This window comes from Pelodiscus sinensis, chromosome 10 (genome assembly GCF_049634645.1).
Source record: "Pelodiscus sinensis isolate JC-2024 chromosome 10, ASM4963464v1, whole genome shotgun sequence".
In the NCBI taxonomy this organism is placed as follows: domain Eukaryota; kingdom Metazoa; phylum Chordata; order Testudines; family Trionychidae; genus Pelodiscus; species Pelodiscus sinensis.
In genome coordinates this window covers 32713439-32726733 of record NC_134720.1, presented here as the reverse complement: position 1 = coordinate 32726733, position 13295 = coordinate 32713439, and the positions used below count along the sequence as shown (strand labels likewise).

Sequence of the window (13295 nt, the reverse complement as noted above, 5' to 3'; positions counted from 1 at the left end):
TGCTGTATCAAGTGTTAAGCCTTTCCATTCCCCTCTATGGTGAGGGAGATGGTGACCTTTCAGATTTACAGGAATATGTACAGCAACACAAAATGTCAAATGGAAATTTGAGTGACACTATTGTTCTTTGAGTAGTGTCCCTATAGTGTAAGTACTCCACTTTAGGTGTGCGTGCCCTTGTTAGGTGATTTTCAATTAGCAGTGTGTGTTCAGCCCACACATGCACCGTATGCCTTCTAATGCTGGATGCTGAGACTCTGTAGGGGTTTGCAGATGAACTCCCCACACATAGTTCCTTATCAGCCACTTTGATCTGAGATAGAGAACTAGTGTGTCTGCTTTGAGCATGTGTCAGGTTTTCTAATATTTCTGTAGTCATTAAGATAGTTGTTAGTATAATTGTATCAGAGGGGTAGCCGTGTTAGTCTGAATCTGCAAAAGCGACGAGGAGTCCTGTGGCACCTTATAGACTAACTGAAGTGTAGACATGCATCTGACGAAGTGGGTCTTTGCCACGAAAGCTTATGCTCCTACACTTCAGTTAGTATAATTGTAGTTAATTATATGAGAAGTTAATTCATGAGAAGATTGTTTTACCCCTCTTCCCTTTTGGAGGAAACTTATTTTTTCCTGGCAGAACGTGGCTGGCTCATCAGGTTTCAAATATTGTGTCTCCTGCTGAGAGACTATACCTATGAGGAACAGTCTAAGTGTGTCACTTGCTAGGGGGAGTCCTATATCTCCCAGAAGTGCAACATCTGTCTGACCTTCAAATTCAGGACAAGGAAAAACAGAAAGATCAAAGTCAGACTCCTAATGATGAATGCTACTGTCAATCAGGTTCTGAGTCAGAACAAAAGATCCTTCTCTCCATATATCTGCCTCTGAACAGATCCAGCACTCCTATCTCAATGCAGGAAAGGCTTACAAAAAAGAGAAGTGCAAACTTTCATCTTAGAGAATAGCTTTGAAAAGGTCTTAAGTTCTGGCATGATTTACTGTCTTCAAAGCTTTGACCTCTTAACTTGGTACCATTGAGTGTCTCTGATTACTGAGATCCCAGTATCCAGACAACAGTCCTCCAGTACCATAGGATTCCTCACTGTTTTCACTGTTTCCTCACTGCTTCTCCTTTGGATGAGATGGTGGCAGAGGATATGGGAAAACTACCCAAACTGTTTGAAGATGTAATTAGTTAAAAGAGCCAATATCAAAATGTTGTCAAAATTATGGTGAGGGGAAGAATAGAGTAAATGATGGAAGCATGCTTTAAGGGTAAAAAGCCACTGTACTACTTCTGCATATTTAATTTGATGACATTAAAGGTTTAAATCCTGTCCCTGCATCCTCATTAAACTGGAAATAGTGCATTCCCACTGAACAAGGCAGACAGGATTTGGGGAATACAGCAATGTGCAGGAAGCAAGTCAGGGAATGAAATGGTTAACCAGAAGATTGTTGCTGCACAGGTCTTTCAGCCAATGTTCTACCACAGGGTGGTATAAGACATGTATAGGGCTTATTTAGCTATCAGTATGAAGTAACCTCTTCAAAACTGCTCCATAGCCTTTGAGGAAAGATTTCTCCTCCTGAGATTGCCCAGTATATTTGCATTACACTTGAACTAGCTGTATGAGTATGACCATACAATGATTATTTTGCCCTAAATATATTTGGGCATTGAAAGCAACCAGCAAATCACTTATCAAAAACATTAAGAGCTGACTTCTGTTCCAGTGTTTGCTCGGTCCATATTACAAACTCTGATTAATAATCTTTAAATAAATATAGACCACAGAAAGCAGTAGTTAATAAGATGAAAGAAAATATGATAAGGCCATAAAATCATTGGCGGTTTTGCAGCCACTTTCCATAGAAACATGTTCTTCTGGAAGTCAGCCAAATGGGCATTCCCACCTGAGGAACCTTTTATTAACAATGTGTGCAAGCAAAAATGTGACATTTTACTTACTGTTTGAATTTCTAGTGCCTTAGGAAAATGATTTCACTTCTTTTTTCTAATGGAAAATGAAATCCTGAGGTATGTTGTTTGGCATGTGGCCATTCCACATCAGACTGTGATCTCATTAGTTCACTTAAAATAAGCCAAGTCAGTCATGGTCACTTTTGGGTTTGGAAAACCTCTGAGATGCCCTGAGAAGTTAGTAGCTCAGTAATGAACCAATGCTACATTAGGCTATAAACTGTGTAACTAAATATTTTTCTTTGTAAGGAGCTATAACACCACTTTTTAGTGAAGTGACCCTGTTTTTAAATCAGTTTTAAAAGTTTTGAGCACTTTGGGATATTTGGATGAAAGTATAATACAAATGTCAGCTATTTCTTTTTTAACTTTTCAAAATTTAATAAGAACTAAATTTTCATTTTTTTTTTATTATGTATGACTTCATTGGGAAATTGCCTATTTGTATGAGAACATAGGAATTGCCAGATCTGATCAAACCAGTAGTCCATCTGCTCCAGAATTACATTCTGACAGTGGCCAGTACCATATATCTCAGAAGAAGGTATACGAAACACAAGAAGAAAATTTATGAAATAACCTGCTCTCAGGGAAAAACAATTCCTAGCTGCTGCGTGATTTCCCAAACTTTTTGCAAGTTGATGTTCCTGTTTAGGAAAATGAAATTACAGGTTGGACCTCCCTGATCCAGCACCCTTGGGACCTGACCAGTTCCGGATCAGGGATTTTTCTGGATCAAGGGAGGTCATTTCAGGCCCCCCTGACACCAGTCCCCTCCAGCTCTGGCCCGATCGCTGGTCTCCCAGACGCCTCCCCCCTCTCGCTGGCTCCCACTGCCCTGTCAGCCCCTGCTGCAGCACCTGGCAGTGTTGCCATCTCCACGCACCAGGCTCTCGCTGCAGCACCTGGCAGTCCTGCCACCTCCAAGCACCAGGCTCCTGTTCTCCTACTGATCAATCCCACTACTGTGTGAGGGGCTCCCACTCCCTGCTGGGAACCCCCGCTGCTGCGCATCTGTCTCCCACTGCCCTACCAGCCTACTGGGCTCCCATGTGCTAGCTCTCTTCTGGGAACTCTCTGGTTCTGGAACATCCGAGGTCCTGCTGGACCCGGTTAAGAGAGTTTCAACTTCTAGTTGTATTCCTCTTCAGTCAGGGCATTTGTTATGAAAGGTCTACCTAAAATGACTGACCAGTCACTCAGTAGATTGGATAGATCTTCATAATGATACTACTTTTCCTTCACTGAATGCTTTCACAGAGTTGATATTTAATATGTATTAAATATATAAGGTATTTCACAGGGTTCATATTTAATGTGTATCATCCTTGGCATCTGAGCTAATATTCTTTTAAATTACCAGGGCAGTAGACATTTCAGAGCTATTATTTCAGGCTGTGTAAATTTAGGAGGACATCACCCGGGTCATGTTTCAAAAGTTTTCTTCACAACATTAGCAATTTGAGACTTACCTAGAAGCTGCCAATTTAGAGGAAAATGGACTTATCCATGCCCTCTGTGGTACTTCACACAGGGCCTCAGAGCAGGGGGCAAGTGGAGCAATTTGCCCCGGATCCCGCAGGGGTCCCCATGAGAATGTCTGAGTCACGGAGTGCCAGGAAGGGGCCCCCGAAATTGTTTTGCCCCAGGTCTCCTGAATCCTCTGGGCAGCCTGACTTCACATCCTTTTTCTTCCAGCAGTCATACCCCACACTTTAAAAATATATTGCCCAAAAGTAGGGGTTATTACATTCCTTCTAAAATGGTTTTAATCCTATTTAATTAATCAGAGAATGTTCTCATTATTCCTTTTTGGAATCCTGTTAAGCTTGTCATCTCAGTTATATCTTATAGCAGTGAGTTTTAAAAGTTATAGATCTGGGTTCTTTATATTTATTCAATGATCGCTAATCAGGTCTTGATGCTGAAAACAAAATCTGTTTCCCTTTTTTACATTGGTTAAGCTCTTAGTGTATGGTCAATTTCCACACAATATTTAGGACAAAGGAAGGAAAGGTAGTGTCATAAAGCACTCTGCGAATCCTTGGCTGCTGTGTTCAGGTAAGCCCTTGTTGTAAGTTACAGCAGCCTCAGGGGTACTCCAATTTAATGCTTGCAGTTAATGGCCATTGGGGCTAAAAAGCATAGTTTGGGATCAGCATAGTATAGAGCAGGACTTCTCAACACGCGGCCCATGAGCCACATGTGAGCCTCCCACCCATTTGTTTGCAGCCAGCGGTGCGGTTTGGGTTTATGCGGGTCTCAACACATGGCCCACGGATGGGAGCCAAAACAAAAAAATAGTCAATATAATGGACTTCTATTGATACGCATTTTAGTAGATAAATTCCTAGACTGTCATTGCTCATTACAAGTGCTGTCATATGGGTGGAAATCAGGTAAATATTGCATTTTATTAATTATCAGCAGAACTGACTTAAATGGGGCCTGTGTGTTGTGTAGTCATGCCTTAATCTTTGTATTCATGCCCATCAGTGTGATAGAAGCTATTTGCATATATATTTGCATGTATATGAAAACACACTTGAGTTGCGGCCCTTGACATGTGCTATATCATTGTGGCCCCCGGGGCTTCCAAAGTTAAGCCCTGGTATAGAGACACCCTGGCCATGTGTCTTAATTCAACAACATATTTCATCATGGTGAGAAGATGCAGTAGGAATTTTGAGCTGGCTGTGTAACATCAGAAGATTCTTCTTCTACTATTTGATTATGCCAGGGCCATGCTGGTTCTAGGTCCAAAAGCTGCTGGCAATTCAGCATGAATCAGCTGCATCATATTGGAGAATCTGGTCCACTGGGTCCACATAATGCATATTATTGTTTTTAAGCAAATGAAATTGCAGTTTTAAATTGTATTTAGTGATTGCCTAGATTTATGAATGACTTAATACATTTAAAATATATTTAGGTTGAATAACAATCTGCTAAATATCTTTCAAATGTTGTGATTTTTCCTGTATTTTCTTTTCTGTACCTCCTGTCTTCAGATCATCTTACTAAGAAATAGACCTTTATATGATACCTGCAAAAATAAGAAACTTATTCAACTGATTAGTCTATTAATAAATTTAAGTGCATTCATTTTTTTAGTGCAATCTTAAAGTATTAAAATTCTTTTCTTTTTTGTTTTTGTTTTTATTAGTGGTCATATGCTTTAGAGAAACCAAGTACTGGCAGTATATTTAATATTGCTTGGTCTGTTGATGGTACTCAAATAGCAGGAGCTTGTGGAAATGGACATGTGATTTTTGCCCATATTGTGGAGCAACGCTGGGAATGGAAGAACTTTGAAATAACATTAACTAAAAGAAGAACTATGGAGGTATGGGTTACAAATTCAGCAAAGTTGACCTTTGGGATTGTATATGTAAGACTCATAATTGTAATTTCTCCTTCAAGTGGTGTCCCTGTGGGTGCTCGACTCTGGGTGCTGGTACATCCTCGTGCCACAGTTTCCGTCGTGCACACACTGTGGCACCTCTTGTGTCATTGGTGTCTGTTAGGTCTATTAGGTGCGCATGCGGTGCGGTCCCTCAGTTCTTTCTCTACTGTCCTTAGCAGCAGACGGAGCCTCTCTCTCTCCATCGTTCTATCAAAAAACCCAGTTATTACCCTTAGTTACCTCACTTCTCCCAAGTTTTTAGGCCCTTACCCTATCCCAGTGCAAAAAAAAAAATTTATTTGCGGCTCGCCGCTTTTCGCCACGCCTCATGCCAGGATCCCCTGGCTTCAAGAGGTGCGAGTCGTGCCAGGATGCTATGCCTGTATCTGACGGGCATTCCAAGTGTATAAAGTGTCTTGGGGAGTCACACCAGACACAAAAGTGCCCCCACTGCTGGAAATTGGCAACCAGAGCATGCCATGACCGAGCCAACAGACTGAAGACCTTATTATATGAAAAATCTCTCCAATCGTCTTCGGAGGATACTCCAGCGAGGCCAAAATCTGTTCATCAGCCGAAAGGTATGGACAAAATTCGTCCCTCTGCCTCTTCTGGCATGGCTTTCTCAAAAACGGGTCTGTCTCCAGCCCGATCTGTACCCTTAGCACCGACAGCTGAAAGGGTCAGCACCGCAGGTAGACACTGCACTGTCCAAAATGCTGGCACTGCATAAGAGAGCACACTCAGAACCCAAACAAAAGCAAGCGGCACCGACCGCACCAGAGGGGCACCATAAGGATCGCTTGGCACCGAAGCAACACCTTCACTCGGCTCCGGCCTCGTTGGCTAAGAGACCCCGTACCGAAACATCACCTACAGACTAGACAACACCGCCAACACCATCGGCACTGAGCAAACCTCACAGCTCGACACCAACTCAAGAGCGCTTATGGCACGAATCTCCTGTCAGGAGTCACACACCAATGGCACTGATATCACCAGGATCCTCCATATAGTTAGTGCGCTCCCTTAGATCATCTAATCACTCGCGCTCTCCAAGCGAAGTGGGCACTGACCCTCGGAGCAGATTCTCCTCCCAACATTCCAGCCCAACTCACAGACCTCCTTCTTGGCAGTCTGGGCAGATGGCATATGCATACCCACGACCACCACCATGGTATGCACAGCATTACAACTATCCGCTACCTCCATACACCAGACAGTTGCAACCATGGGACTCACATTCTCCATCCACCATCCAGAGACCTGTTCTCTAAGGGTATGTCTACACTACCCCACTAGTTCGAACTAGCGGGGTAATGTAGGCATACCGCACTTGCAAATGAAGCCCGGGATTTGAATTTCCCGTGCTTCATTTGCATAAGCCGGGCGCCGCCATTTTTAAATCCCGGCTGGTTCGAACCCCGTGCCGCGCAGCTACACGCGGCACGAACTAGGTAGTTCGGACTAGGCTTGCTAGTTCGAACTACCGTTACTCCTAATTCCACGACGAGTAACGGTAGTTCGAACTAGGAAGCCTAGTCCGAACTACCTAGTTCGTGCCGCGTGTAGCCGTGCGGCACAGGGTTCGAACCAGCTGGGATTTAAAAATGGCGGCGCCCGGCTTATGCAAATGAAGCACGGGAAATTCAAATCCCGGGCTTCATTTGCAAGTGCGGTATGCCTACATTACCCCGCTAGTTCGAACTAGCGGGGTAGTGTAGACATACCCTAAGTTAGTTACCATTCCACCACAGGTCCTCAATTCCCTACAATGGTGGATGAATCCACACGGTGTGCTAACTGGAGTGCCATTCCAACAACCTATCCCCACACTTACTATGATGACCAATGCATCACTCCTTGGTTGGAGAGCCCATCTGGGAACCGTCACGGCCCAAGGCAAATGGTCCTTTATAGAGCAAACGTTTCATATCAATCTTCTAGAACTACTAGCAGTACGGTATGCATGCCAGCATTTCCTACCCCATATAGCCCACAAGGCCATCACCATAATGATGGACAACACCACTTGCACGTACTATATCAATCGGCAGGGAGGTTTACGATCCCCATCTGAATGTGCGGAGGCCCGCAACTTATGGAATTGGTGTCTGAGGCACCAGGTCACCCCGGTTGCTTCTTACCTTCAAGGGGTGCTCAGTATTACTGCAGATGCCCTCAGTCGCAAGTTCTACAACCAGCATGAATGGGAGATAGACAGGCATGCACTCAATCACGTATTTCGCCAATGGGGTCAGCCAGACATAGACCTCATCTTGACCAGAAACAACAGGAAGTGTCACCTTTATTGTTCCAGAGCAGCTTTAGGGAAGCACTCCCTGAGGGATGCTTTCTCCATCAGGTGGGATGCTCCTCTCCTCTATGCATTCCCACCCTTTCCTATTCTCAACAAGGTCATCAGCAAGATCAGAACAGACCATGCTTGAGTGATACTTATTGCACCAGAATGGTCAAGGTAAACATGGTATCCTTACCTCTACAGGATGACAATCACGGATCCATATTCCTTCCTGCCTCAGCGCAGTCTTCCCTCCCAGAATCACAGAATGAATCTCCATCCAGAACCCCACAAACTTCACCTCTACGCCTGGCTCCTTCATGGCTACAAGATGCCAAAAACACCAGTTCAGAAAGATTGAAGGAAATACTGATCAACAGTAGAAGACAGTCTGTCAGGAAAGCGTACCTCTATAAATGGAAGAGATTTTCCCACTGGCTCAAACGTTCTCACACTACAATGCCAGAGACCACTCTCCTTCCCCTCCTACTGCACTATCTCTTACACCTTAAGGAATTGGGCCTCACTCTCAGTACTATCAGGGTCCATACAGCTGCCATAGCAGCTTTCCATCACGCCAAAGAGCTTCTTTCCTCACCAGTCCGATCACTAAGAGATTCCTCAAGGTCTACAAAACACCTTTCCATCCGTTTGCCCACCCGGTTCCGTCTGGCACCTAAATCACGTACTTAAGAGCTTGAGAAAACGATCCTTTGAGCCGCTGGCGACTTTCTCCTGGTCATACCTATCGATGAAAGTCTCCTTTCTGGTTGCAATAACCTCCAGCAGGAGAGTGAGCGAACTCACCACCCTAATGGCAGACACCCCCTCCCCCCCGTACACAGTGTTCACCAAGGACAGAGTTAAACTCCGACCCCATCCTAAATTCATCTTGAAAATCCCTTCCCCCTTCCACGTCAACGAACCCATACACTTACCTGCCTTTTTCCCAAGCCTCATGCTGACCCGGTGCACGCTGCTTGGCACACCCTTGATGTCCACAGAGCACTTGCCTTCTACATCAACCGGACAAGGGTCTGGTGAACGTCCCCTAGACTCTTCCTGTCCTACGCAGAACGATCCAAAGGACAAGCGGTCTCTTCGCAGAGGATCTCTAAGTGGATTTCCTCATGTATCCACACATGCTACATCCTCCATAATAAAAAACTACCTTGAGTCATCAAGGCCCATTCCACTAGGGCAATGTCTTCCGCTACTGCCTTCCTCAACAATGTTCCTCTCAAGGACATTTGTAATGTCGCCACATGGTCATCAGACCACACATTTGCACAGCATTACACTCTCTCCTCTTCCATTGCATCATCCATGGCAGTGGGACATGCAGTACTATCTTCAATGACTAACACAGGGCTCCAAAGCCACCTCCACGGGCCAACAACTGCTGAGTAGTCACCCAGACTGGAGCACCCCCGGGGACACCATTTGAAGGAGAAGGAGTTACTCACCTTATGCAGTAATGGTAGTTCTTCGAGATGTGTGTCCCTGTGGGTGCTCCACTACCCTCCCTCCTTCCCCTGCTTTGGATCCCCATGCTCTAACAGCACTGGTAGAGAAGGAACAGGGGGACCATGCTGCATGCGTGCCTAACATACACCAATGACACAAGGGGCACCACGGCGTGTGCACGGTGAGGTAGAAACTGCTAAAAAAGTCGCTGGCACCAGCACCTAGAGCAGAGCACCCACGGAGACACACATCTCGAAGAACCACCGTTATTGCACAAGGTGAGTAACTCCTTCTTATTAGAGATAAATAATAGTGAATGAATAATTTTGCCAAGTATAAATAATTTGGTTAAATGTCTTTGAGTCAGAATGAGCAAGTGGTACATGCATATGTGTTTGAGTATACAATCACATGACCCAGAACTACATCAGCCTCTTGGCTCACTTGAAGATTGTGAAAGTATCAAAGCAGCTTGTTTTTTGGTGAGGTGGGGGCATGAATAAAGGATCTGATTCACTGAGTCATAAGTTTTGTTTACATCAGAAATAATATTGCATTAATTACCAATAAAGGTGCATCTACACTGGTGATAGCACTGGTATAAGTGATAGTGTAGGCAGGGCTGAGTATCATGTCTACACTACATGGGGTTACATGGGGTACAGCTGCACCATCGCTGTCTGTTCCTATAGTATAGGTACTAATTATTCTATCACATATGCCTTGTGACAGAGCAGGTGTGATAGAGCAGGTTAAAGGGCTTGGTGGAAGGGTAGAGAGGCAGCTCTTGCAGAAAGAGGTATGAATCCTGGCTAATTAGGGGCAGCTGAGACAGGGCGGCTGCAAATAAGTTAAGGTCCAGGTAAAGCTTATTGGGGCTTCCACAAGGCCTCTTTAAAAACCCTCCCTGTAGGTAGGGGAGGGAGAGAGAGTTGAGAAGGAGTTTGGAGCTTGGACAAGGAGTTTAGAGAGTGAAGGAGAAGTTTGGAGTGTGGAGAAAGACAATTGATAAGGATATCGGAGGAGCCAAGTAGAATAGCATCAGCCCCCTGACAAAGGCTGCAGGGAGATGACAAACACCAAAACAAGGTGAGTGAATCTTATACTGCAACTCCTAAACTATGGGACAGTGGCCTGGCCAGGGGCCCAGGAGTGGGATTGACTCTGCCACAGCCTCTGTGATGAATGGATGTCCAGATTCATGGTTTTCTTGGATTTCCAGATCAACAGGCAACTGACAGGTGTCCACAATCATAAAGAGTGTTTAGTGTCCTTTGTTGCGCTCATTCACCGTAATATAACCACAGGTTCAAATTTTCCAAAGGTAGGAAAATTTGTCAAATGTCTTTTAACATCTAGACTGCAGGGGGTGTTTTGGAAAAACTGCCATTTTTCCAAAAAAACTTCACTTATGTCCCCACTACTATTGCGTTCTTTTGAAAGAAAATTTAAAAAACACAGCATGTGTGAACATGGAAGAGGGAGATTTTTGAAAGAAGATGCCTCCAGGAAAAAGCACAGGTGCACTGGTGGTCACTCAATCCATAGTAATCACAGCTTAAATGCGAGGTAGCATCCACACCAAATGGATACTATCTTTCGAAAAAGCATCACTTTTTCGAAAAAGCAGATCACTTCTTCGATGTGCTTTGGCAGTGTGGACGCTCTCTTTCGGAAGAAGTTTTTTTCGGAACATCTCTTCCGGAAAAGCTTCTTTCAAAAGAAGCTTGTAGTCTAGACGTCCCTTTAGTGAGGACTTAGGGAACAAATGTATGGAAATAATAAAACATTGAGACTGAAATTTTCAAACTTGGATACCTAAAGTTGGGTTGCTAATTCTGAGGCTTGAAAAAACAGCCACAACAAAAACTCCTCAATCCACATTTGAAAATCAAATAAGAGCCCCCCAAAATTCTGAATACTCAGCAGTTCCTATGGACATTAGTAGGAGCTTCTGGGTGATTGACATGTTAGAAATGAAATTGTAGTTTATAGAGCTCAAATTTAGGCACCTGTTTATGAAAAGCTTGGCCAGAATCCACAATTAGGCACCTAAATATCTGGGATTGAATACAGATATTTGAATTTTATGTAATATTTTTCTTCTGTGTTCTAAGACACTGACTCATAACATAACTAGTGAACAGTGGAGTAATACTGACTTTCTGTTATAAGTTCTTCCATCATTTTCAAACCTGGATGCCTGAAACTAGTCTTCTGAATAAATAATTAAGCACCTAAATATCTTTCAGTGGTTTATGTTTAACATAGTACTGTACTGTGCAATATTTTCTCTGTGTGTAGGAGTATGTGCACGTTTGTGTACTTTTGCTTATCTGCTTGTGTACTTTTGCTTCGAAATGGTGTGTGTGGTTAACTGGTCACTTCCTAAACCTGTTTGTAACTCTGAGGTTCTGCTGTATTTTTTTTTTTTTTTTTTGAGATCAGATGACCAGAATTCCAGGTAAGGTTATACCATTGATTTACATGATGGCATTCTCCAGGAAAACAGATGCATTTTTTTACAAGTCAGGTCTTTAAACACACAAAACAAATTAGCAGGTAAAAACTTCATACTTAATGCAACCCTTTTTGTTTCAAAATTATTCTAGGTTATTAAACATGAGTTAATTGATTTATTAATTAATGCTTTTCTTTAAAACTTCCTGTTCCTACACAGTTACATGGTACAGTAAATGCATGATATCAGCCACTTGTTTATGGAGATTAAAAATGAGTATAATATTATGCTGGGTTATCTGTTGTATTATTTTATTTTTTAACCATAAATCATGTTTATTAGGTCCGTAATGTTGTTAATGATGCAGTGGATTTACTTGAATTCCGTGACAGAGTCATTAAGGCCTCTTTGAACTACGGGCATTTAGTTGTTTCAACTTCTCTTCAATGTTATGTGTTTTCGTAAGTAATTTGAATTAATGATCCATTCAATTGTGAGAATTCAGAAGGAGCTTGATTTAAAATGCAGTTGTTTATACATGATTTAGCTATGAAAACATTACATCTTTTTATAGATATATGTTATAGAACCCACCTATATACACACACACATGTATTTTCATAGTTGTATAAGGAATTACCGTAACGTATTCCTCCTAGCTTTTGCAGCTAGGAGGGTGATGGATCATTGGTGATGGGTTGAAGACTTAAGTCTGCCCCACATTTACCAGGCAGTGAAGGCTCCAGTTCTGTGGCGCTGGGCCCAGCTCCCCACTCTGGGCATTCTGACCTGGAACAGAGGGTCACAACACCATTCAGATTTGGCCTGGCCACCATTCTGTCATGACAAAGGGGCACTTGGGCAAAATTTGAGTGAGTAGCTTTGTGACATGGTGCTTAAGGTCACATCTCCACATGACTCCATGCATCATATTGCAATGTCCAGACCAGGAAGGCAAATTCAGCCCTATGAGACTGGAGCTGCTTCTGCTGGGTAAGTGAAGGCCAGGCTTGCTCACTACCCCTGTGGTAAAAAAGTCATGTCACACACATCTTTCAACATATGCCTGAAAAGGTGCCATATAAAACTAAGGTTGCACTCCCTTTTATCTTCCATTAGCTCCACCATTTATGAGTTCTTCTAAGATGAATGAAAGTTGAACAGTTAAATCCTATCTTACCCTTTGAAAATGTACCCCACGTGCCAGATCTTCAACCTGGAATAAATTGTCCTAGTTCTAGTGGCTCAGCTGATCCATGGCAATTCACACAAGTAGATGATATGGTGAATGGAGTAAAATTAGTTGATAAATACATTTTATGGGAAATTACTCTTACCCTTCAAATATCTAAATATGGGTAGGGAATAGCCCATCTCTAAATTCAGGAGCTGCCAGTTGAACTCACGTAGCCATTTGACCAATTTGCATTGGTTACTTCTTTGGTAATGTTACTTCTTTCTCAGAGACCAGGACACACAAGCTGTTTTTCAGATGCCATTACTTGTGCTCTGCAGATTGGCCAACAGATTCTTTAGAATTGTTTATTTATAAGGGATGATACAGAAAACAGTCATGTCATGTCTGAAATGTAGTTTACCAGACATAGGGATCTAAATCTAATACCTAAATGTTGTTTCCCTGCTCAGTAACATGATTATCATTGAACCACCAGTC

General features: G+C 43.1%; 1 protein-coding gene across 6 annotated transcripts in view; it reads left to right on the top strand.

Annotated features, from left to right (window-relative positions):
- IFT80 (intraflagellar transport 80) overlaps positions 1 to 13295 on the top strand; it is a 156124-nt gene that overhangs the window by 92777 nt on the left and 50052 nt on the right. For all 6 annotated transcript variants that reach the window (XM_075937826.1, XM_075937828.1, XM_075937827.1 and 3 more), the window contains 2 exons: positions 5151 to 5330; positions 11963 to 12081. In XM_075937826.1, coding sequence (XP_075793941.1) covers positions 5151 to 5330; positions 11963 to 12081 — 299 coding nt within the window. The remainder of the gene's footprint in view (positions 1 to 5150; positions 5331 to 11962; positions 12082 to 13295) is intronic.